Source organism: Mixophyes fleayi, chromosome 2 (genome assembly GCF_038048845.1).
Source record: "Mixophyes fleayi isolate aMixFle1 chromosome 2, aMixFle1.hap1, whole genome shotgun sequence".
Taxonomy (NCBI): Eukaryota; Metazoa; Chordata; class Amphibia; order Anura; family Limnodynastidae; genus Mixophyes; species Mixophyes fleayi.
This window is the reverse complement of record NC_134403.1, coordinates 13487968-13512194: the sequence shown is the minus strand read 5'-3', so window position 1 is coordinate 13512194 and position 24227 is coordinate 13487968. Positions and strand designations below refer to the sequence as shown.

The window sequence follows — 24227 nt, the reverse complement described above, 5'->3', positions numbered from 1 at the left end:
ATGTTTGCAAATGGAGACTGCATGGCTGGTGCTAGATGTTATACACCTCTGGCAACGGGTCTGATTGAAACACCTCAATTCAATAATTAACAGGTGTGGCCAAATGCTTTTGTCCATATAGTGTATGACTGGAGGAAATCCTATATGAACCAGGTAGAAGCTCAATATAATGATCCAAGCACACAGGACAATGAGAACATTGTTGGCTATAAATAATTTTATTTCAAACTTTTCTGAAAAAATAAATTAGACATAATAGAGTTTTGAGGAAACAAGGTACAAATGTAGCCAAATAATTTAAAGCTAGAAAAATTCTTAAAAAAATAATGATATAATACAAATATGTGGCATACACTTTACACGGGTCACACGGTGCGGGTAATATAAACTCATCAGACATCTTTTAGTGCCAATGGATCAGCACATTGATGTATTTGCATAGCTTGGGGTACAATTATCCAGACTAAAACTACTGGCTAAAAACCGCATGTTAGAAGTGGAATACTGGGACCCCCAGAGCAGAAGAGATTTAGGGGGCTGTTTTATTTGTGGTGGGTCCCATTAGCTCTTATACACCCCCTTGGTCCTACTCATATAAACTCCAATTGACCATTATATGAGATACTAGTGGCAGAATCTCTGTAACTGGACGTTGTATATTGAGACTAAATTTGCTAATAAGCCATTATCCCTTCTACTAACAGATGAGAAATAAGCCTGTATATCTTATTATAATAGGAAATACTGGCTTATTTTGGCCAATCATTATATAGTGTTCATCTACAGGTCCGGCACCGATCTTATAATATCCTGCAAAGCTTTATCTGTTGAAGAACTACATGATTGTTTGGTGTCTGATTCTACATGTAGCTCACCCCCATTTGGTTAAATGCCTGGGTCCAGGTACAGGGTTAGAACATTGCTCTACGGCCCGTTATTGTGGAACCACAATTCTCGGCAGGCCCATGCCAGCCAAAACCTCTTCTCTCAACGATACCCACATGGGGGATATTGTCTGCACTTATTCCAGGTGAGATCATCACTTTTTGTTGGAAAACTTTGCAGCAAAAATCCTTGCAATGCGATTGGCCTCCTCTTTAGGCAGTTCAGCAGCGGTCATCCTGGGAGTTTGTCGCGTGCGCCTTCGAAACGGGATTCCTTTACCGATCTGTATCTCGTTTTCCGCCTGAAAGGGGAAAATTCTTGTTAATTCATATAATGAAAAGCTTCACATAACTTCAAACTCCTACACTTAATGCTACAATACATGGTAAAATGTGGCATAAGATTAGGTCATTACCCGCATCAGTAAAAGATCATGTGTAGGGACGCCCCAAACACAGAGAACAGCCATTGTCTACACCCACTTCTGCAGTCATTATTATCATTTATATTCAAACCTCTGGAGAGGTCAGCAGACAGTTTAGTGTCCAATTACAGATTCAGGTCACACAGGAGACTAGACACAGAATAACCTGAGCTTTGTCCCAGTCTCTGCTCGTTCACCTGTCAGTGCGCAATGCAGGAGCCGTGTTGTAGAACAAACCCGCCCACACCTGCTCTCCTCCCCACCCCAAGACCCAAGAAGTGTGTTGTCATTACAGAGCAGACACCTGGGTGATGCAGCTGGTTTCTGAGCTTGGTGATATACACGGCAAAGGTGAATGACTTCTTCTATAGAGAACCAATGGCTCTAGAAGTTGGAGTGGTCCAAACATCACACTAGGGGGCAGTAGCAGCCATGTGACAATTGACATGGACAGACAGTACAGATGGACGGTCAGGGGGCATTTATGCACCATTGCTTGCTGTATATGACTATAGCTGCAGAAGGGAGGCTACAAAGGATGTATAAACGGAGGCCCCAAGAGTGTAGGCAGCGTTCCACCATTATTCAGAGACAGAAGCTTCATACATGATCGGAGTCATAAAGAAGCTTTGTACACACTGGATGTGGTAAATCTACATGTGATTCACGTGGAAAGATGACTGAATGGACTCACAAGACACCCGCAACCCTCCCCACTATATAACACACTAATTATATATACATAGTAAACACAGATTTACGTGGAAAATGTGCTATATTTGTAAGTCAACCACACAACAAAGTGCCATAAATTCTCTTCCGGGAGTTTCAATCCACGTCCATCCCGGCCGGTTGCCGGCTCCATAGACACTGACTGTTTCTTTCACAGAGGTGGCAGCCTTCAGTCACCCGCTGCTTGCCCATGTGTATTAGATCTGCCAATATATTAGATGCACAGCGATACACAGAATTATTTGGGCGACTTTTTGCCCCATCACAAAGTTGGAGTCCTGAGACACAGGGGGAGAAAAGCTCAGAAAGGGGCCAATACTGAACAAGTCTCCTCCTGTCACTGCCATATAAAGTCGGTGCTCGTAGCCACTGAGCCACTGCTGAGACTCGCTCCTTGCATTATATATTAACTGGCTCCTTCAGCCCGGACATGTCACCTGAAGATACGTTTCTCTAACTGGGCGCACTGAGCACTAATCCCATTCATGTTACTGAAGGTGAATTTACCAAAGTAGCAGGCAGTGCAGCTACATCATCATCTAATTATATAAACGCCACTAATTCCACAGCGAGTTACAGAGAACTCGCTCACATCAGTCCCTGCCCCATAGGAGCTTACAAAATAAATTCCCTAATATACACACACACACACCGAGAGAGACTAGAGTCAATATGATAGCAGCCAACTAACCTACCAGTTTGTTTTTGGAGTGTGAGCAGAAACCGGAGCACCCGGAGGAAACCCACGCAAACACGGGGAGAACATACAAACGCCTCACAGATAAGACCATGGTCGGGAATCGAACGCATAACCCCAGTGCTGTGAGGCAGAAGTGCTAACCACTGAGCTACTGTGCTGCCAACCTCTCCGGTAAAAAGCATCATGTGTGTTAGTGGTTTATCTAGGTATGTTCTATAGCAGCGGTTCTACACGTATGTGTGGAACACCCGACTAGCAGGAGGAAGAACAGATCACACACCTCAGCCACCCATGTCCTATCAAGCGCGCTGACCCCGAGGTGATTTTGGTCTGTGGGATGGGCTGGTGGTGCTGTTGAGTCACATGGGTAGCGAGGTTTTTGGTAATGGCCATGCCCCCTCGGGAGGTGATGGTCACATGGGGCCCCTGCAGATAACATAATATCAGCTCAGCAGCATGGAGTGTTCTCACAGCTCAGACAGGGGCTATTACATGGTTGGATAATCAGGTTGGTGAGAAGACAAAGTCACAGCAAGTATCCGCAGTGTACACGGCCTCCATCTTTACAGACGTTTATAAATGTCCAATCAAGGACAGGAGAGAAATATTTTGTAGAAACGTTGTTTAAAGCCGCTCTTGTCCAACGCGATATAAGGTTATGGACAGTACGCTGGTGATGAAGGGGTTACAGGGCACACAGGAGGGGGTATAAGGTTATGAGACAGTATGCTGGTGATGAAGGGGTTACAGGGCACACAGGAGGGGTATAAGGTTATGGACAGTACGCTGGTGATGAAGGGGTTATTGGGCACACAGGAGGGGGTATAAGGTTATGAGACCGTACGCTGGTGATGACGGGGTTACCGGGCACACAGGAGGGGTATAAAGTTATGAGACCGTACGCTGGTGATGAAGGGGTTACCGGGCACACAGGAGGGGTATAAGGTTATGAGACAGTACGCTGGTTATGAAGGGGTTACTGGGCACACAGGAGGGGTATAAGGTTATGAGACCGTACGCTGGTGATGAAGGGGTTACCGGGCACACAGGAGGGGTATAAGGTTATGGACAGTACGCTGGTGATGAAGGGGTTACTGGGCACACAGGAGGGGTATAAGGTTATGAGACAGTACGCTGGTGATGAAGGGGTTACTGGGCACACAGGAGGGGTATAAGGTTATGAGACAGTACGCTGGTGATGAAGGGGTTACCGGGCACACAGGAGGGGGTATAAGGTTATGAGACCGTACGCTGGTGATGAAGGGGTTACCGGGCACACAGGAGGGGGTATAAGGTTATGAGACCGTACGCTGGTGATGAAGGGGTTACAGGGCACACAGGAGGGGTATAAGGTTATGAGACCGTACGCTGGTGATGAAGGGGTTACAGGGCACACAGGAGGGGGTATAAGGTTATGAGACCGTACGCTGGCGATGAAGGGGTTACTGGGCACACAGGAGGGGGTATAAGGTTATGAGACCGTACGCTGGTGATGAAGGGGTTATCGGGCACACAGGAGGGGGTATAAGGTTATGAGACCGTACGCTGGTGATGAAGGGGTTACCGGGCACACAGGAGGGGTATAAGGTTATGAGACCGTACGCTGGTGATGAAGGGGTTACCGGGCACACAGGAAGGGGTATAAGGTTATGAGACCGTACGCTGGTGATGAAGGGGTTACTGGGCACACAGGAGGGGTATAAGGTTATGAGACCGTACGCTGGTGATGAAGGGGTTACCGGGCACACAGGAGGGGGTATAAGGTTATGAGACCGTACGCTGGTGATGAAGGGGTTATTGGGCACACAGGAGGGGGTATAAGGTTATGGACAGTACGCTGGTGATGACGGGGTTACCGGGCACACAGGAGGGGTATAAAGTTATGAGACCGTACGCTGGTGATGAAGGGGTTACCGGGCACACAGGAGGGGTATAAGGTTATGAGACCGTACGCTGGTGATGAAGGGGTTACCGGGCACACAGGAGGGGGTATAAGGTTATGAGACCGTACGCTGGTGGTGAAGGGGTTACTGGGCACACAGGAGGGGGTATAAGGTTATGGACAGTACGCTGGTGATGAAGGGGTTATTGGGCACACAGGAGGGGGTATAAGGTTATGGACAGTACGCTGGTGATGAAGGGGTTACCGGGCACACAGGAGGGGTATAAGGTTATGAGACCGTACGCTGGTGATGAAGGGGTTACCGGGCACACAGGAGGGGTATAAGGTTATGAGACCGTACGCTGGTGATGAAGGGGTTACCGGGCACACAGGAGGGGGTATAAGGTTATGAGACCGTACGCTGGTGATGAAGGGGTTATTGGGCACACAGGAGGGGTATAAGGTTATGAGACCGTACGCTGGTGATGAAGGGGTTACCGGGCACACAGGAGGAGGTATAAGGTTATGAGACAGTACGCTGGTGATGAAGGGGTTACCGGGCACACAGGAGGGGGTATAAGGTTATGAGACCGTACGCTGGTGATGAAGGGGTTACCGGGCACACAGGAGGGGGTATAAGGTTATGAGACCGTACGCTGGTGATGAAGGGGTTACCGGGCACACAGGAGGAGGTATAAGGTTATGAGACAGTACGCTGGTGATGAAGGGGTTACCGGGCACACAGGAGGGGGTATAAGGTTATGAGACCGTACGCTGGTGATGAAGGGGTTACTGGGCACACAGGAGGGGTATAAGGTTATGGACAGTACGCTGGTGATGAAGGGGTTACTGGGCACACAGGAGGGGTATAAGGTTATGGACAGTACGCTGGTGATGAAGGGGTTACTGGGCACACAGGAGGGGGTATAAGGTTATGAGACCGTACGCTGGTGATGAAGGGGTTACTGGGCACACAGGAGGGGTATAAGGTTATGAGACAGTACGCTGGTGATGAAGGGGTTACTGGGCACACGGAGGGGTATAAGGTTATGAGACCGTACGCTGGTGATGAAGGGGTTATTGGGCACACAGGAGGGGTATAAGGTTATGAGACAGTACGCTGGTGATGAAGGGGTTACAGGGCACACAGGAGGGGGTATAAGGTTATGAGACCGTACGCTGGTGATGAAGGGGTTACCGGGCACACAGGAGGGGTATAAGGTTATGAGACAGTACGCTGATGATGAAGGGGTTACCGGGCACACAGGAGGGGTATAAGGTTATGAGACAGTATGCTGGTGGTGAAGGGGTTACAGGGCACACAGGAGGAGGTATAAGGTTATGGACAGTACGCTGGTGATGAAGGGGTTACAGGGCACACAGGAGGGGTATAAGGTTATGAGACAGTACGCTGGTGATGAAGGGGTTACTGGGCACACAGGAGGGGGTATAAGGTTATGAGACCGTACGCTGGTGATGAAGGGGTTACTGGGCACACAGGAGGGGTATAAGGTTATGAGACCGTACGCTGGTGATGAAGGGGTTACTGGGCACACAGGAGGGGTATAAGGTTATGGACAGTACGCTGGTGATGAAGGGGTTACTGGGCACACAGGAGGGGTATAAGGTTATGGACAGTACGCTGGTGATGAAGGGGTTATTGGGCACATGGAGGGGGTATAAGGTTATGAGACCGTACGCTGGTGATGAAGGGGTTATTGGGCACAGTACAGTAGACACAGCTGCCATTGAATAATATTCCTATCAGGGTCCAAGGCTGCTCATACTCTGCCAAACTAGCAGCTTATTTCAGCACCGTCAGCCAGACTGAGCTGGTTCCAGATTATCAGGCTCTGACCTTTGTACACAGTCTCCAAAACAGTAATTGGGAAATGTGAGCAGCTCAGGACATGGTAACGTCATGTAGGATATAGAGTACAGGACGGTACAGAGCAGGACTGAGCCCCTCATAGGACATATTATCTGTTATATACATCTGCAACAGTGCATGTATGAGGATAAATACAACGATCAGCCACACACATTAAACCACTGACAAGTGAAGTGAATAACATTGATTATCTCGTTAGTGGCACCTGTCACGGGGTGGGATATATCAGGCAGCAAGTGAATAGTCAGTTCTTGAAGTTCATGTGTTGGAAGCAGGAAAAACGGGCAAATGTAAGGATCTGAGCGACTAGACGACTGGGTCAGAACATCTCCAAAACGGCAGGTCCGTGGGGTGTTCCTGGTATGCAGTGGTTAGTACCTACCAAAAGTGGTCTAAGGAAGGACTACCGGGTGAACCGGTGACAGCGTGATGGGCACAAGGCTCATTGATGCACGTGGGGAGGGAAGGTTAGCACTTATCGTCCAATCCCATAGAGGAGCTACTGTAGCACAAATTGTTGAAAAAGTTAATGCTGGCTGATATAAAAGGTGTCCCACAGAGCATCGCAGTTTGCTGCGTATGGGGCTGCATAGCCGCAGACAGATCAGACTGCCCATGCTGACCTCTGTCCAAAAGCCCCTACAATGGGCACGTGAGTGCCAGAACTGGACCATGGAGCAGTGGAAGAAGGTGGCCTGGTCTGATGAATCACGTTTACTTTTACATCATGTGGACGGCCGGGTGCGTGCGTCATTTACCTGAGGAAGAGGTGGTACCAGGATGCACTATGGGAAGAAGGCAGGCGGCAGAGGCAGTGTGATGCTCTGGGCAATGTTCTGCTGGGAAACTGTGGGTCCTGGCATCATGTAGATGTTACTTCTTATTAAAATAAAGCATTTTTTGTGCTTTTATTTTTTTTCTTTTTTGTTTAGATTTTTCTATTTTATTTTAACTTGAATATTTTTTTTTGTATTATCTGGAACTGGAAGCCAAAGTCCAAACATCCAGTTCGCTTGCCTGAGCTGGTGCACCGGGTCCCAGGACCGACAGGTGATAAGACTCTGCTTGCCACCACCAGCCAGGAGCCAGTGAGCATCGCTTAGCTGCCCCGGGGACGTTTTCTTAATAAACTGTACAATAAAAGATTTGTTACTGCGGAGATACACAGCCATAGAAACTGTAGTTATTGGGGGGTTCAGAATAACTAGACCCCTGAGCCTGATAAAGTCTAATCCAGTACGTCTTACACAGAGCTGTCTCTGGGCAGATCCCTCCTCTGATTGGCTGTGATGAGTACAGTGTTACAGTGAGCAGGAGAGATGGGATTGATTCCACCTCTTTGTCTCTATGTAGAACCGGTTCTCACCAACAAAGGATGAAGAGGAAAACATGTTTATGATACAAGGCTGGAACCACCTCCCTGAGACGTCTGTCCCTGACCTCCGGGGTCACTGTCAATGCTTCACCATACGCAGCATCTCTCATGCCAGTGCTCGGAAAGTCATGTGTGCATTCCTGGGCACTGCCATACGGACACCTGCTAGGTGGGGGAGGGTGGGGAGTGATGGGGTCCTAGTGACACAGGAGGGGGTACTGTAGAGGGGGCATGAGACAGCAGTGCTGGGGCACAGGCAATAGTGACATGGGGCAACAGTGACATGGGGCAATAGTGACATGGGGCAACAGTGACATGGGGCAATAGTGACATAGGGCAACAGTGACATGGGGCAATAGTGACACCTGACCTTAGCCAGGCATAGGTGGCTATTATCTATATACCCAAAATATTACACGCAGCAAACTGTATAAATATATCTAATGTCATGTAAATACTTTAATGTAATCTGACAAGTTGCCCTCTCCTGCAGTAATACCGCCTTGATACCCTGCACTGTACCCAGCTACTGCTCATAGCGCAGTGTATACTGCAAGACGGCTGGAGGGAGGGGCCGCTCTCTGGGGCAAAACTTCAAAATAAGTGACATATTTTACTTTTACGTTGACCCCTCCTGAAAACCCTGGGACATAATAAATCTATTATATCAGCAATATCCGGACTCTAATATTAGGACATTCTAGGATGCGCTCCGTGTGATTTCATTTTCCACAGGATTCCAGCAATTACAGTCACTTTCTGTGCACTTTATAAGCATGGTGCCCTAGTGGTTAGCACTTCTGCCTCACAGCACTGGGGTCATGAGTTTGATTCCCGACCATGGCCTTATCTGTGTGGAGTTTGTATGTTCTCCGCGTGTTTGCGTGGGTTTCCTCCGGGTGCTCCGGTTTTCTCACACACTCCAAAAACATACTGGTAGGTTAATTGGCCGCTATCAAATTGACCCTAGTCTCTCTCTCTGTCTGTGTGTATGTTACGGAATTTAGATTGTAAGCTCCTATGGGGCAAGAACTGATGCGAGCGAGTTCTCTGTACAGCGTTCCAGAATTAGTGGCGCTATATAAATAGCTGCTGCTGATGACCCGAGGATTAGGTGCACACACTCATTGCTACTGAAAGGATTAATGGTCAGTGCAGAGCTCCCTCTAGTGGTGCACACACACATTGCTACTGAAAGGATTATGTGACAATGAGGAGTATTATCTAACTTAATGAACCATGTTGGTTGATTTTGAGGGGAAAAATGTTAATAATGTTTCTCACAGAGAATATGCACATTGCTCTATAGAAGTGAACATTTCCTATCTTACAAACACTTTGTTTAAAGTGTACCCGTCGTCTGCACAGGGGGCAGCACGGTGGCCTAGTGGTTAGCACTTCTGCCTCACAGCACCTGGGTCATGAGTTCGATTCCCGACCATGGCCTTATCTGTGTGGAGTTTGTATGTTCTCCCCGTGTTTGTGTGGGTTTCCTCCGGGTGCTCCGGTTTCCTCCCACACTCCAAAAACATACTGATAGGTTAATTGTCTGCTATCGAAAGAGTTGACGTGTGTGTGTGTGTGTGTGTGTGTGTGTGTGTGTGTGTGTGTGTGTGTGTGTGTGTGTGTGTGTGTGTGTGTGTGTGTGTGTGTGTGTGTGTGTGTGTTAGGGAATTTAGACTGTAAGCCCCAGTGGAGCAGGGACTGATGTGAATGAGTTCTCTGTACAGCGCTGCGGAATCAGTGGCGCTATATAAATAGGTGGTGATGATGATGCACATGAGGCTGGACCAATAACCATGTGACAGCAGCTCCTCAGTCCGTTACGTATTAATGCTGAGTGACCCCACAGGCTGCTAGTAAACTGATCAGCTGGATTCTCGTGAATATAGGTTCAGTCCTAAAAGTAACAGTGTTTAGACAATGGGTCCACTTTAAGTCAGACATCTGTCCCTGCAGGACTGCCGGAGATGTGCAGCCAATTCGCGGTTTCCTGCACTTGCTTCAGATCCGGTGATACCGCAGGACACGCGTTATATAATAATAATACTAATTATAGTGTAGCGACAACAAACATACTTATTTTTCTTTATAAATATATTGAATATATTTAATCTCTGTGGTCCTTGCAGGTTGTAGAAGAGCAGCGTCTGGGCAGAGCCATGATTCTGTCACTGTAAGCGCTGTGTCCGTAACGTACCACCAATCAATGTACAGCACTAAGTACAATGTCTGCAAGTTATAAATTAACAACACAAATAAAAATAATAAAAAAAGGAGTAACAATATTCTCAGTGCAGCAAACGGTTTTTAGAGTGTAATACATTTTGGAGGTGTATATAATAGTTAGCCGTCGCATACACACAGTGGAGGCGGCCATTTTAAAGGCTGACCCAAAAGAGAGTGCCACTAGTGCCTATTGTCCCAGCATTACCCTCTCCCGCTAGCCCGACTTGAGGCACTGCACCACGGGGATGAGCCCCACCTCCTTCCATAGTGAGAGAGGCATGAGGCAATGAGGTGAATGTTAGTTCAGCGGACATAATGGCTGCAGCTAGGTTAGTGTTACACTATACCATATACAGGGACTGTGTTCTGCTATCACACTGCCAGGGGGCCTGTAACATGCGGTGTACCTGACTGCCATCTAGTGGAGAAAGAAACAAATTACGACCACAAATGGAAAACCATTTTCTCCAAGAGAAACACAAAGAAATATTATTTCAGGTTGAGTCTGTGTAGCTTCCAGACATCTGGTTACATCTATTTTTCTGCCCAAAACAGAGGAACAGGTGAGAAAAGGGGGTTAAAAGAGGGGATAATGCATTAAAGGAATATCCAGAGAAAAGCACTGTATGTGTCATACATACAAGTTTGTGTTCCAGATATTAATCATAAATGTCATACAATAAAGATGGAGGTCCCAAGGAAGGGCCACAGAGAAGGGCCCCCGGGGTTGAACAGCCCCCAAGAGTAATCACAATGTAATACCGACCTCCATTTATGTCTCGTGTTCAGGGTAAAAGTTACACTTTCGTGTGAGAAGTTGCATAATACAACGTCCACATCACTGTATCCCAAATGCCCTCACAGATCTTACACACGTGTAATTCTAACATACATAATACAGGTAACCCAGCGGTCAGCCCCAGTCGGCGATATATGTTATTATAAAAGCCATGTGACCTCGGACTGCCCAATCAGTGATGGGAACCTGTATGATACGCGATATTGGCCTGATGTGGTCAAAATCGCCCAAACTTACTTGTGAGACCCGTGAGCTACAGACAATGATGATACACCCAGGAAAACAGACTCTTGTGCAAAACATAATCCATACAAAATGATAGCTATACACTCGGTAATGCTGAGACACAGAAATAAACAAACAGCAATAACAGGACAGTAACTGGCACGTACCGTGTGAGCTGGGGAGAGGCTCAGCGCCCGCATGGAGGCCTCCAGGTGCTGCGGCGGGAGGAAGAAGTTTGGGAGGAGGACGGGATCAGAGCTGACCGGTGACGTTAGGGAAGTAACAGCAGCTTCAGGTTACTGACACAATAATCTCAGGGAACGGCCTTTGGTCCGATATGTAAAGGAAGTGAAGTCACTTCCACATATCGCCAACTCCAACACGTGTAATAAAAGAAAAACCCATCACTCTCTCGCAATTACAGGGGCCGCCAACCACAAACTTATCTCATGTCCTTGTGATACTGCCGCTGTATACTTACATATCTGTGTAATAACCATACTCTTCTCTCCCTGAATTAAGCAGAGCTCCGCTCGATTTTAAAATCGTATTCAAAGTTTTTTTTTGTACAGCATAAACAAAGAATTAAAAGCTTCATTATCCCTCAATCGTTAAAATGTTACTCGCCTGCTCCTTCCAATACCCGAAGCAGCCGTCATAATTATTATTTATTATTACCATTTATTTATATAGCGCCACTAATTCCGCAGCGCTGTACAGAGAACTCACTCACATCAGTCCCTGCCCCATTGGAGCTTACAGTCTAAATTCCCTAACATACACAGACACATAGACTAGGGTCAATTTGTTAGCAGGCAATTAACCTACCAGTATGTTTTTTGGAGTGTGGGAGGAAACCAGAGCACCCGGAGGAAACCCAGGCAAACACGTGGAGAACATACAAACTCCTCAAAGATAAGGCCATGGTTGGGAATTGAACTCATGACCCCAGTACGGTCAGGCAGAATTGCTAACCACTGAGCCACCATGCTGCCCACGTCATTCCTGGGGCTCCTCCAATATAGAACTGACAAAAAGGTCACTGCTTAATAGCGACTGTGAGCAGGAGGACCAATCAGAAACGGCAGTCTTTGGGATTGTGGCTTCTGATTGGTCCTCCTGTTTACATACCTCACGGGGGCTGTGAGATGAACCAGAGACCCCTGGGAAAACTGGCTGCATGGACTAGTCTTCGGGATTCCAGGGATAGGAAAGAGCAGGATAGTAACACAGTTTTCAGTCTTAGTCTGTAATGCAGCTTTACATTTTTTTTTTTAAACTCTTCCCCATCTACAGCCAGCATTAAAAGAGTAAGGTGACAGCACCACCTAGTGTACATTACAAGATATCACACTGGATTTCACTGACCTGATGTTAGGTATGTCACACAATATGTCCAATGGAGTATACAGCTTTATTATTAATACCCTATATAGATTGGATTATTATGGCTGTTTTCAAAGAATGCCTAGAAGGATGTTACTGGTATAATACGTTATTTATGTACTGCTTATTACAGCACGACTGAAAGGATACAGCAGCTGTACGCTCTGCTCGTCTGTACGCCCTGCAGTCTCTGCCTGTTCCTCTGAGCTCTCCAGGGAAGGACTGGTGTTGGGCTGTGTAGAATCACCCTGTGACGATGACGGAGATCCAGACTTACAGTCCTCTGGCTCCTGGGCTCCGGCGGGGTCACGTTTCCCATCATAACCTATATCAAGCACATGAGCCTCGTCTGGCTCACTACTGCTTAATGTTTCTGAAGACACCGTCCGAATTACTGTAAGTATTTCTGAATCCCCCCTCATGTTATCTGTCCCTCTGTTGTCTGAGTCATCTGAGATTGTTGGAGAAATCCTGTCTGTATTGATGGGTTGTGAACCCGGATAAGTTTCTGGCTCTTGTAACCCCAAGTCCTCATTCTGGACACCGCTGATAATTCGGGAGTCTACTTCTGCACCCTGTGATTGGCTAGATCTGGCAGAGCTGGGAGTATTAGACTGGTCACACTTGTAGACAGAGGAGATCACTTCAAGTCCCTCAAGGTGATGTCCACCATTTAGCATATTTCTCAGTGTTCCCTCATCCGTTCTTGGATTAAGTTCCATGAAATCAGCCTCTGTGTCGGACAACATACTGGACCAGGGGCTGGTTCTATCCGTCATAGTGGTCATTTCATTAAGAGTCCTTGGCTCAATCAGATTTTCATCATACTCCTCATCACTGTAGGCAAGGTCTTGTTCTTCATAGTCATACTCCATAATAGGGCCTCTTTCCCTGCTCATGGACTCCAACAAGACCTCCATGTCGCCCTCTTTACGAGATGGCGAACCGGCCGATGAGAACGGGGGAGTATCTACAGGGTGACACTCGCTCTCATCATCGGACAACGCCTTGTGATCCATAAACCATTCATGTTCCACCACTTGGATGGTAGGGTTCTCCATCCTTCCTGTATCCAGATTCTGAATGCGGCTGGTAACATCAGAGGTGCTGGGAGGAGCTTCTCTGAATTTAGGATCTTCCTGCAGACCTGGTAGAAACAAACTGCTGATGAAGACACTTGTGATTATGTAAATAAAGATGTCATGCTGACAACAGGGTGACTAATGTATGAGGTCATGGATTCTCGGTGGACATTATCGATATGCATAGAGCCTATGTTCTTACCCGTAATGAGGCTGCTGACTTGGGAAACCAATAGATTTGATTTTTCCAGCAGTAAACGGGAATCGCTATCCTGGTCAGGATTAGGAGACCTCTGAGGCATTAAATCAGGTCCTCTGGGTGGCTCTGGGTTCGATAGACTCCTGTACAGCTTCTGGTTGAAATACTTCTGAATATCATCAAGCTCACTTACATTCTTCCTACAGGGACAAATAAAATGTGTTACTGTAAATGTAACCTAGGAGGGGCCATTGTGAGCTCTTGTACTCACAGGATGCTCTGTCCTTACCGGAGTGCGGAGAGCAGAGAACTGCGGGAGGATTGCGACACAAGGTCCAGGTGCTCCGAGCTGTGACTGCTCCACGCCGTCCGCTGTACCGATTCCTGGAACAGACGCGAGTTCTCCGAGTGTTCCTCATGGTGGATGGGTAGGAATACATCATCTCTCCTAATAATGTACAAATCCTTATATGGATATCGCTCAACACTTATTCATTAGTTATACAGCTGGTTATTCCCAGTATATGATGTTTGTGCCGTAACGCCTGTCAGCCGCCTGCTACATGGACTTACAAACACAAGACGTGTAGACAGAACTGATACATGATGATCGTACATCACACACAGGGCTCACCTGTCGCAGGGTTTAGTGTGGGCATCCGTCATGTTAACGGTGTAGGTAACAGGATGGCTGAATGAGCCGCAGGAAGTGGGGATGAGATGATACAGGAAAGATGTACGTGGTGTGGCCTGAAAAAAGGGGAAAATATATGATGTAACAGCAGGCGGGGATAATAATCCTTTACACTATGAAAGACTCTTAAATTGACTTCTACAGAGAAGAGCAGAGCATTCAGGGGACTGACCTGCACGTCACTGGCCCAATAACCAGACTACAACATAAACAAGGCAGGCACCCCCCCGGAGAGGCGGGGCCGTCACCCACAGGCAGGCAACCCCCCCCCCACCCGGAGAGGCGGGGCCGTCACCCACAGGCAGGCACCCCCCCACCCGGAGAGGCGGGGCCGTCACCCACAGGCAGGCACCCCACCCCCGGAGAGGCGGGGCCGTCACCCACAGAGAGGCCCCCCACCCCCCGGAGAGGTGGGGCCGTCAACCACAGGCACCCCCCCGGAGAGGCGGGGCCGTCACCCACAGGCAGGCAACCCCCCCCCACCCGGAGAGGCGGGGCCGTCACCCACAGGCAGGCACCCCCCCACCCGGAGAGGCGGGGCCGTCACCCACAGGCAGGCACCCCACCCCCGGAGAGGCGGGGCCGTCACCCACAGAGAGGCCCCCCACCCCCCGGAGAGGTGGGGCCGTCAACCACAGGCACCCCCCCGGAGAGGCGGGGCCGTCACCCACAGGCTCCCCCCGGAGAGGCGGGGCCGTCACCCACAGGCACAACAGGTGGGATTTACTGAAAATTGTGTTTAAATCACAATTTTAGACACTCTATTCTTTTCTGTGCCTAGAGTTATTCCCCGATACCAACCATCAATATGTGATATGACTGTAATGAAAGCTCTACTGTTTGCAAGAGGAGAGATCTGTCCTCAAGAATAACCAGGTGAGAAAACTGCACATTAACATAAAAGGGGGAAATTCAATTGCTGTTAAATTGGCGCCCAGACATCGGTCTGTGCACATTGCCGGCAATTACGGTAGAAATCTCCAATCATTTTCCTTTTCTCATTTTTCCCCTCACACCCCATATATGTGTAGAGATTTCTGTCAAATCTCCGCTGCGACGGGTCTGACGGACATTCTGGCGACACATGGGGTCCGAGTCATTAAGGAAAGTAAAGCAAAAATTTTTTTGTAACTTTGCACCTGGGCAAAACCATGTTGCATTGGAGGGGAGGTAAATTTAAAATGTGGGGACAGATTTATAATTGGGGAAGAGCATGTCCTAGATCAACTTTATATTTCAGTGCACAAATATAGCTATCAGGTATGTGTGTGTTACATGAAAAACAGCCAGTATTTATCTTATGTGCAAAATAATAAACTAATTTGCACCTTTTGCATTGTAACATGGTTTGTCCAGGAGACTTTTTTTTGCCTTACTTTCCTCAATGACTTTCCTTAAAGACCCTTCGTGGCTAATTGAATTCCCCCAAAAGTCTTTATCTATTGGCCCAGTCGATTCTAATCTTGACTGGTTTGCTTAGTGCAGTCTATCTCCTCTCCCAGATCAGCCACCCTGACTGGTGCAGTATTATCTGCTTATGTGACTTTACTGTAGGTGTGGAAACTGCTCTTTGCAAAGAGCACATGTTGATATACTCAGTACACTCAGTAATAGTTTATTCAAGAGCTACTTACTGAGCAATAACCACTACTGTTCTTATCCTGTTCTATTCTGCAAGACGCCTGTATCTGCTGACATTCTGTGACCTACAGATAAGATACCACTCCAATCTGTCCCCCGGCTGTCCTGTCTTGAACCCAGGGCATAGACAACGCCCTGTTCGCTATCCAGCAATACTGATCTGATCTGTAAGCAGTCAGGAGGAACCAGCAAAGAGGCGCTGCAGCAGCTACTCACAACACCCAGAGGTAAGCGGTTCCAGATGCCAGGGAAGGAGCCGCATGGTGGCAGCGACTACTCTCCTACAATGACTGAGTAGTTGACACAGTCAGTGAGTGTCTGGTGATTAAACAACAATAGTAGGGGTGGTCAGTAATGGGAGGAGCCAGTCCTCTGACCCGGGACGCTCTCTCGTGACATGGGAGGAGCCAGTCCTCTGACCCGAGGCGCTCTAGTGACATGGGAGGAGCCAGTCCTCTGACCCGAGGCGCTCTAGTGACATGGGAGGAGCCAGTCCTCTGACCCGAGGCGCTCTAGTGACATAGGAGGAGCCAGTCCTCTGACCCGAGGCGCTCTAGTGACATGGGAGGAGCCAGTCCTCTGACCCGAGGCGCTCTAGTGACATGGGAGGAGCCAGTCCTCTGACCAGAGGCGCTCTAGTGACATGGGAGGAGCCAGTCCTCTGACCCGAGGCGCTCTAGTGACATGGGAGGAGCCAGTCCTCTGACCCGAGGCGCTCTAGTGACATAGGAGGAGCCAGTCCTCTGACCAGAGGCGCTCTAGTGACATGGGAGGAGCCAGTCCTCTGACCCGAGGCGCTCTAGTGACATGGGAGGAGCCAGTCCTCTGACCCGAGGCGCTCTAGTGACATGGGAGGAGCCAGTCCTCTGACCCGAGGCGCTCTAGTGACATGGGAGGAGCCAGTCCTCTGACCCGAGGCGCTCTAGTGACATGGGAGGAGCCAGTCCTCTGACCCGAGGCGCTCTAGTGACATGGGAGGAGCCAGTCCTCTGACCCGAGGCGCTCTAGTGACATGGGAGGAGCCAGTCTTTTTCAGCAATACAGATTCATACAATCTCTGACAGGATGAGCTATGAGCATGGTACATGTATCCAGGAATACGGCTGTGGATACGTGCTTTATACTACAGCAATACATGTGATGACATAAGTTGAGAGACTGGCACTTAATTTGCTTAAGGATATTTGGTGGTTACAACGATCACTGTAGTATTCAGGGAACTGTACAGGGTGTGGATAATACTTATGTATATATGGATAACATGAAGTATCAGTAAATAACAGGAGTATTACTCACCTCAGCTCGTGTTGCCGTGGGCTCGCTCCTCGCCCGTCTCTCCTCCTTTAGATGGGAGATATTTTCAAGAGGCGTGACGGAGATTTTAATTTGACCCTGGCATTGTCCCGTAAAGTCACCAATATTGTACCAACCGCACACGGACTGGAAGCCGGAGAGTAACGGAGAGAGATCGACGGAGGAGAAGCCCAACACTCGCTCCACATCTACGGGAAATCAGACATATCGGGGTACAATGATGGATACATGGAGAGAAACAAGGTCACACCCGCACAACACATACACACAATCATCACAGAGTGTGAGATTTACTATAACAAGTCCTACACTCTGCATATGTGGCAATATGATGTCCAATATAACGATCTTCTGCATTCTCTGTCCTTTACCAGTTTATCACAGAGGTCATGTATTATATCCCTGCTGTGACAGACCAACGCTGGATACACAACACTACAAGTTTTTCACCAGATTATCGGACCAATCACATGATAAACGGCCTTTTGGGTGGATATTACAGCCTGTACGCTCCAACGATGAACGATTATCGTCCAAAGCTCATCGTATCGTTTCTTTTGATTTTAAACCGGACAAAAATCTCTATAGGCGACGGAACAATGTCAGGCAGATTCTGCAGTGTGTACACACTCAAGACCGGCAGTGTCCATAGATCTCTATGCAGTGTGTACACACTCAGGACCGGCAGTGTCCGTAGATCTCTATGCAGTGTGTACACACTCAGGACCGGCAGTGTCCATAGATCTCTATGCAGTGTGTACACACTCAGAACCGGCAGTGTCCATAGATCTCTATGCAGTGTGTACACACTCAGGACCAGCAGTGTCCATAGATCTCTATGCAGTGTGTACACACTCAGGACCAGCAGCGTCCGTAGATCTCTATGCAGTGTGTACACACTCAGGACCAGCAGCGTCCGTAGATCTCTATGCAGTGTGTACACTCAGGACCAGCAGCGTCCATAGATCTCTATGCAGTGTGTACACACTCAGGATCAGCAGTGTCCATAGATCTCTATGCAGTGTGTACACACTCAGGACCAGCAGTGTCCGTAGATCTCTATGCAGTGTGTACACACTCAGGACCAGCAGTGTCCGTAGATCTCTATGCAGTGTGTACACACTCAGGATCAGCAGTGTCCATAGATCTCTATGCAGTGTGTACACACTCAGGACCAGCAGTGTCCGTAGATCTCTATGCAGTGTGTACACACTCAGGACCAGCAGTGTCCATAGATCTCTATGCAGTGTGCAGAGTCACCACCTTATCACCCGATCGTTATGACAGATGAAGAGCACAGATCGGAGGGTACACTGTGTAAATCACATGAATCAGCTGCTGATCGGGACTTTTCATTTTTTACAGTCGTTGGGGAAATCGTTACACATTGGTCGTAAAATTCTGCAGTGTGTACCCAGCCTAAGTCTCTATACAGCAAGCAGGCTGCAGTCCTGTACGGAGCAGTCGCTGGTAATATCGTTAATAATATCACATCGGGAGAAATTTCCTATAGTGTGTACCCAGCCTTAGACCTTTGTGATCTACATCTCCCATCACGTGTCCTATATCCAGAGACACCAGAGAGCGGAGCGTGACGCTAATACACATGTGTAATAAGACACCTAATGCTGCAGTCAGTCTCATGGTTCACTACAACTCATGTTTATATATTACACTTTTCATCATTGTTATTATTACTTCTACGTACCCTGGTGATACCACCATATTACATTAACTGTATTACTGGCATTACAGGAGCATTATTCAGATAAACAAAAACACTCTCTTATGAAACCAATAGGGTTACCAAGGTTCTCCTCTAAGGGTAAAACAAGGGTACTCCCATGTCTGAGAGTTACTCAGATGTCACCAACTGGTGGCAACAAGTGTTTTATAGTGCGAGAGAGACGTTTCTATTGGAATCTAGGAGTCATACATTGCATGAGACAACGGGTTCTCAATACACAATAACCTATGTGGATGTGTTTTACTGAATATTGACGAAAGAGAACTCGAACGAGTATTTGATCACTATGATAAAGACTTTGGTAGCATTTTATTCCGCTGTTCATCTCCCTGAAGTGTTGGTTATTTAGAAGATACATATAGGAAAATACTGTAAGAGTAGCATCAGAAGAGCAGGAAATAATCTGTAAAGATATAGAGAATAGACTCCTGGAGCTTGTTCCTTACCTGCTTTATGCCACACCTTAAACACTAAGGTCTGCTGAGGGTCCAGGAGGAGTTCTCTGCTCAATCTACAGTGATGAAAACAAGAAGAACCACCATTTATTCTCTTCTGTCGGCAACATATACAAGTAATAAAACAGGATTAGGGGATGTGAGGGCAATAATAGTCACACAGGAGCCGATCATTGTCAAGTTTGACCACACACGGGGGGCACATGTGCCAAACAGCTGGATCTTTTCTGGCTTCCCAGCAGCCTGTTAATGGGACCAATATGACTGATAATGATTCAATAGTGTGACTGGATCACATATAAATAACTTATGGTATGAATTTATTTAAAGGAAATAGCGCGGGGCGCTTATTTATATAAATTGCCAATGCACTTATGTTTAATATTGTGTATATTTTGAGATAGGAAATAGTTATTTTTGAGATCAGAGTAGAAAATGTGTTTTTTCGGTTTAGCCTCTCTAGAGAAAATGGATTATGTCTGATGCATATATCTGATACAATGAGCCTTTGTTTACAAAGCCTTTGGTGTATTGTGATGTGGGGAAGCGGCTTGTTTTGTTTTTTTTTGTTTTTTTTTGTTTTGCAAGAATGTGTATTCAGTGACTTTCTAAAGAAGGTATTCATGTCAGACCTTTTGACTTGCTAGTATGTATCCTGCCTCTGAAATGAGACACTGGATATCACAGCAAGTTTCTTAAGAATTTCATAGCTAAGTGTAAATATTATTGGCTTTGCAATGCATGTAAATCCATGTTTGTGTAAACAGGTTATATCCTGATGCTAAAAATAGCCTGTGTCTGAACTGTATAAAAGGCACTAGCTTGTATTGGAAACTTGTTCTTCTGATTTCAACATCTGACCTGATCACTGGACCCTTAACCAGTGTGAGAGCAAATAAACATCTTGCTTCAAAGACCTGCTTGAAATCATCTTCAATATTGCTGTATTCCTGTGACCTGCAGATTAGACCCCAAATCTAATCCGTTCTCCGGCTGTCTCTAAGGTTTGGACCCAAGCTTTCCGGTACCACCGCTCTGCCTGCAGCCCTGGTCAGTGTGATAGGCCAGGGGGGATTCATCCACAGCAACCCTGATCCATAGGAAGAGGTCAGGAGTACCAGCCCAGGTACACCAGTAACGGGGTACACTCGCAGCGTCAATGACCCAAAAGGAACCCGGTTCTGGATGCTGGTAAGGAGTTGTGACGAAATGAGTTTGATAACCCTGTGAGCATGTCTCATTTCTCACATAATGTTTCCCCAGCTCACCAGACTATAACTGCATTGTCCAATAACATGTGGCTAAGGGGACATTGTAGTTCAGTGTACATATGTATATTGTTTATTGTATATTGATAACTTGAAGTAAGGTTGCTATTCATTGTCTTTAAAGTGAAGCCAGGGGGATTATGGGTAGGGATCAGGCTGCCATGTGCCTGAGTAGGAAAACTAATTAGTGTCCATTGTTCTCACCAGGCTAGTCCAGACAGGCCATCTAACAGGGGAGGTTCTCTGAAAGGACAGCTCATCTTCACTCCCCTGTCCAACCCCCCCCCCCCCCCCCAGTCCAGCACTGACTAATGTTAAGTAGAATAGACGCAGGGGTTTACCCAGGGAGGGGAAAGACTGTGGAAATTAGACCTGTGATATATAAGGAACAACTCCAGGGGGGAAGGGTGTTCATGCTTGGATTTGATTCAGGAAGGTGCAAGATGGAGTTTTGAATTGTCGTTTTCTAACTCGAGTCTATATATGCAGCTGAGAGGGATCCATGGGTCATGAAGTCTGGACAGCAGGTGACTATACCTCCTTAAGTTATTGGGGTAAGGGACAGATGATGTGGTAAATCTGCCTGGCATTTATTTACTGTGTGGACATAATATTGTAGTGTGATTTGTATGACAATAAATATACTGTTGTATTTTTATAACTGTATTTTGCCTGAGTGACCATACGAATCCTAGAAGGTACTGGGTAGCACTGGGCCAGATATACCCGGTATCTTCACATTTTTGGTGGCAGCAATGGGATCACTCAGTCCCAGGTCCTATCTGGGTAGAGCTGCAGGGGAACTGTATCGTGATACATTCCAGGGCTCTGCAAAGCAGTTAGCACTAGAAACTAGTTACCACATTATCCTGAACTTACTCCTAAAGGCTTTAAGGTAGTGGGCTTTAGGCGAGGGAAGATGCCGCCTAAGTGCCGATTTGATAAGGGGAAGCGCATCCCGCCAGGGGAGAGCGGAAGATGAGAACCGTGTCTCAAAGAGAGGAAATCACAGTGAGGTGATCCCTGTAAGTAAAATGGGTGTGAGCTCTAGGAACAAAAGAGCAGATCACAGCTCAGTGTTGAAAAAGTTCCCAAAGGAAGGGATGAAGCAGTCCAGTACAACCAGGAGAAAGGTGTACTGGGATGAAGGACTGTGGCAGAGTCTGCAGGATGGGGATATGGATGTGTTGCACCACCCCACCACAATGCAGCACATTTTGGATTATTGGGATGAGGAGTGCCCAAAGATTATTATGTGGGAAGGAGCCAGTTTACAGAAGAAATTGGAGAACCTGTTGGATGTGTTCCTAATGTTGAAAGAGGAGGCAAGTGCCTGTAATTTTCAGGATTAACCAGAATGGGATGATTTTACACATGAAGTTATTTGTACTATGCAGAATCTGGCCAAGGGAGAATCCAGATACAACAATATTCAGCAGTACAAACCAGATGGAAATGGACTATTACAGCACAGGGACATGCCTGATGAATCCCCTGCAAATGTATTAATAGAATCTGTCCCATTAGCAGATTCTACAGATCCACTAGAGACAATGAGTATGGAGGAGCTGATAGTGGAATGCCAGATTCGGGGTGTACCTTACCTGTACTGCACGCACAGGGATATCCTCAAACGTCTTTTAAAAGATCAGGAGAATCCCATCCATGCCTTCAGTGTCTATAGGAAATGGATGCTCACTTTAGGTCCCCACATACCTCTCTGGGAACAAATGCAATGTCTGCAACAGAGTTTTGAAGAAGCAGAGGATGAGGTATGGCGACAAGGACTTACGGACACTGAAATGTGGCTGGATCAGTGTTATCGAGTGAATACTGAAAAATGCCAATTGCAATATCTTTTGTCACACTCTAAAAAAATGGCTGCTCAGTCTGTTAATCAGGGGGAGGTCCATCCCAGTGGATTATACACAGTTGCCCAAGCTACTATCTTGGGGGAGACTGGAGAAGAACTGCTTGGTGAGGATGTTGTACCTCTGACTACTGAAAAAGGATTAGGAGAAATCCTCCCATTTGGTGACTTGGATGGAAAAGAGCTACCAAAATTGGCAGAGGAGGAGATGTTGACAGAGGGGGTGTCTGAGAGGGCTCCAGAACAGCAAAATTCACCAGCCCCACATGCTTTGAACCATCGCACTCCAGCTCCAAATCTGGGAATCCAAGACCCAATACCAGAGGCCTGCACTGGACCATCCACTTTGTTTTGCTACCAGGAGGACAAGTCTGTGTCCAATGAGGATTCACACTACCCCGATGCGCCAGAGGCGAGGGAAGTAGTGCAACAGTTGGATGTGGTAGCAGGGGAGGGCAGATGCACACCAACATACTTACAGGGGCACCCACATGTGGTTTGGGAGGGGGACAGAGGATTCCCCATAAGCAAAGAATTAATGGAGCCCCCACGCTTGCCTGCCACTGGGTTGTCCCTTGAGTGTTTGGGGGAGGGGGGATTGGATCTTTGCCAGAAACAAACGGACAAGGAGCCAGAAAGTTTGCCTGCCACTTGGCAGTTTTCACTTGAATATGTGGGGGAGGGAAGCATGGCCTCCAGAAACAGAGGACAGGCCAAGGGACTATTTGCAGTTGGGCAATTAAGGGTGGATAAGGCACACAAGGGATGTTGGACTACAACTCTCCTACCATGGATGTGTGCACAGGAGTGGCCCAGTTTTATTGTTGTCTCATCTTATGACACAGGGCAGCATAAACCCCCACTCCAGCTGGGTGCGAAGATATGCCTGCAGCCATGGGACCCTGGTGGGAGATTGAGGAACTGTGTACTGCTGTCTACCTTGCCATCAGACCCAGGAGAAACCACAGCAGGCCAGAGATTTTGGACTTGGGGGAGAAAGGTTTACTTGGAGCAAGGGAGCCACTGGGGAACAAGGGCTAAAAAAGTAGGGGAGGTATATGTGACGAAATGAGTTTGATAACCCTGTGAGCATGTCTCATTTCTCACATAATGTGAATTATAGCAAATACTTTTTATAGCCTTCTTTTGTTTCCCCAGCTCACCAGACTATAACTGCATTGTCCAATAACATGTGGCTAAGGGGACATTGTAGTTCAGTGTACATATGTATATTGTTTATTGTATATTGATAACTTGAAGTAAGGTTGCTATTCATTGTCTTTAAAGTGAAGCCAGGGGGATTATGGGTAGGGATCAGGCTGCCATGTGCCTAAGTAGGAAAACTAATTAGTGTCCATTGTTCTCACCAGGCTAGTCCAGACAGGCCATCTAACAGGGGAGGTTCTCTGAAAAGACAGCTCATCTTCAC

General features: G+C 47.3%; 1 protein-coding gene across 2 annotated transcripts in view; it reads right to left on the bottom strand.

Annotated features, from left to right (window-relative positions):
- Nucleotides 1-207: 207 nt before the first annotated feature.
- C2CD3 (C2 domain containing 3 centriole elongation regulator) overlaps nt 208-24227 on the bottom strand; it is a 49043-nt gene continuing 25023 nt past the window's right edge. Inside the window, exons 26-33 of one of the 2 annotated variants that reach the window (XM_075198496.1) lie at nt 19652-19716; nt 17441-17646; nt 14444-14559; nt 14099-14257; nt 13813-14009; nt 12679-13675; nt 11310-11400; nt 208-1186 (exon numbers count right to left, since the gene is read on the bottom strand). In XM_075198496.1, coding sequence (XP_075054597.1) covers nt 1040-1186; nt 11310-11400; nt 12679-13675; nt 13813-14009; nt 14099-14257; nt 14444-14559; nt 17441-17646; nt 19652-19716 — 1978 coding nt within the window. In that variant the 3' untranslated portion in view covers nt 208-1039. Of the gene's footprint in view, nt 1187-10177; nt 10537-11309; nt 11401-12678; nt 13676-13812; nt 14010-14098; nt 14258-14443; nt 14560-17440; nt 17647-19651; nt 19717-24227 lie in introns of those variants that run through there. The other variant, XM_075198497.1, reaches the window with a different exon arrangement.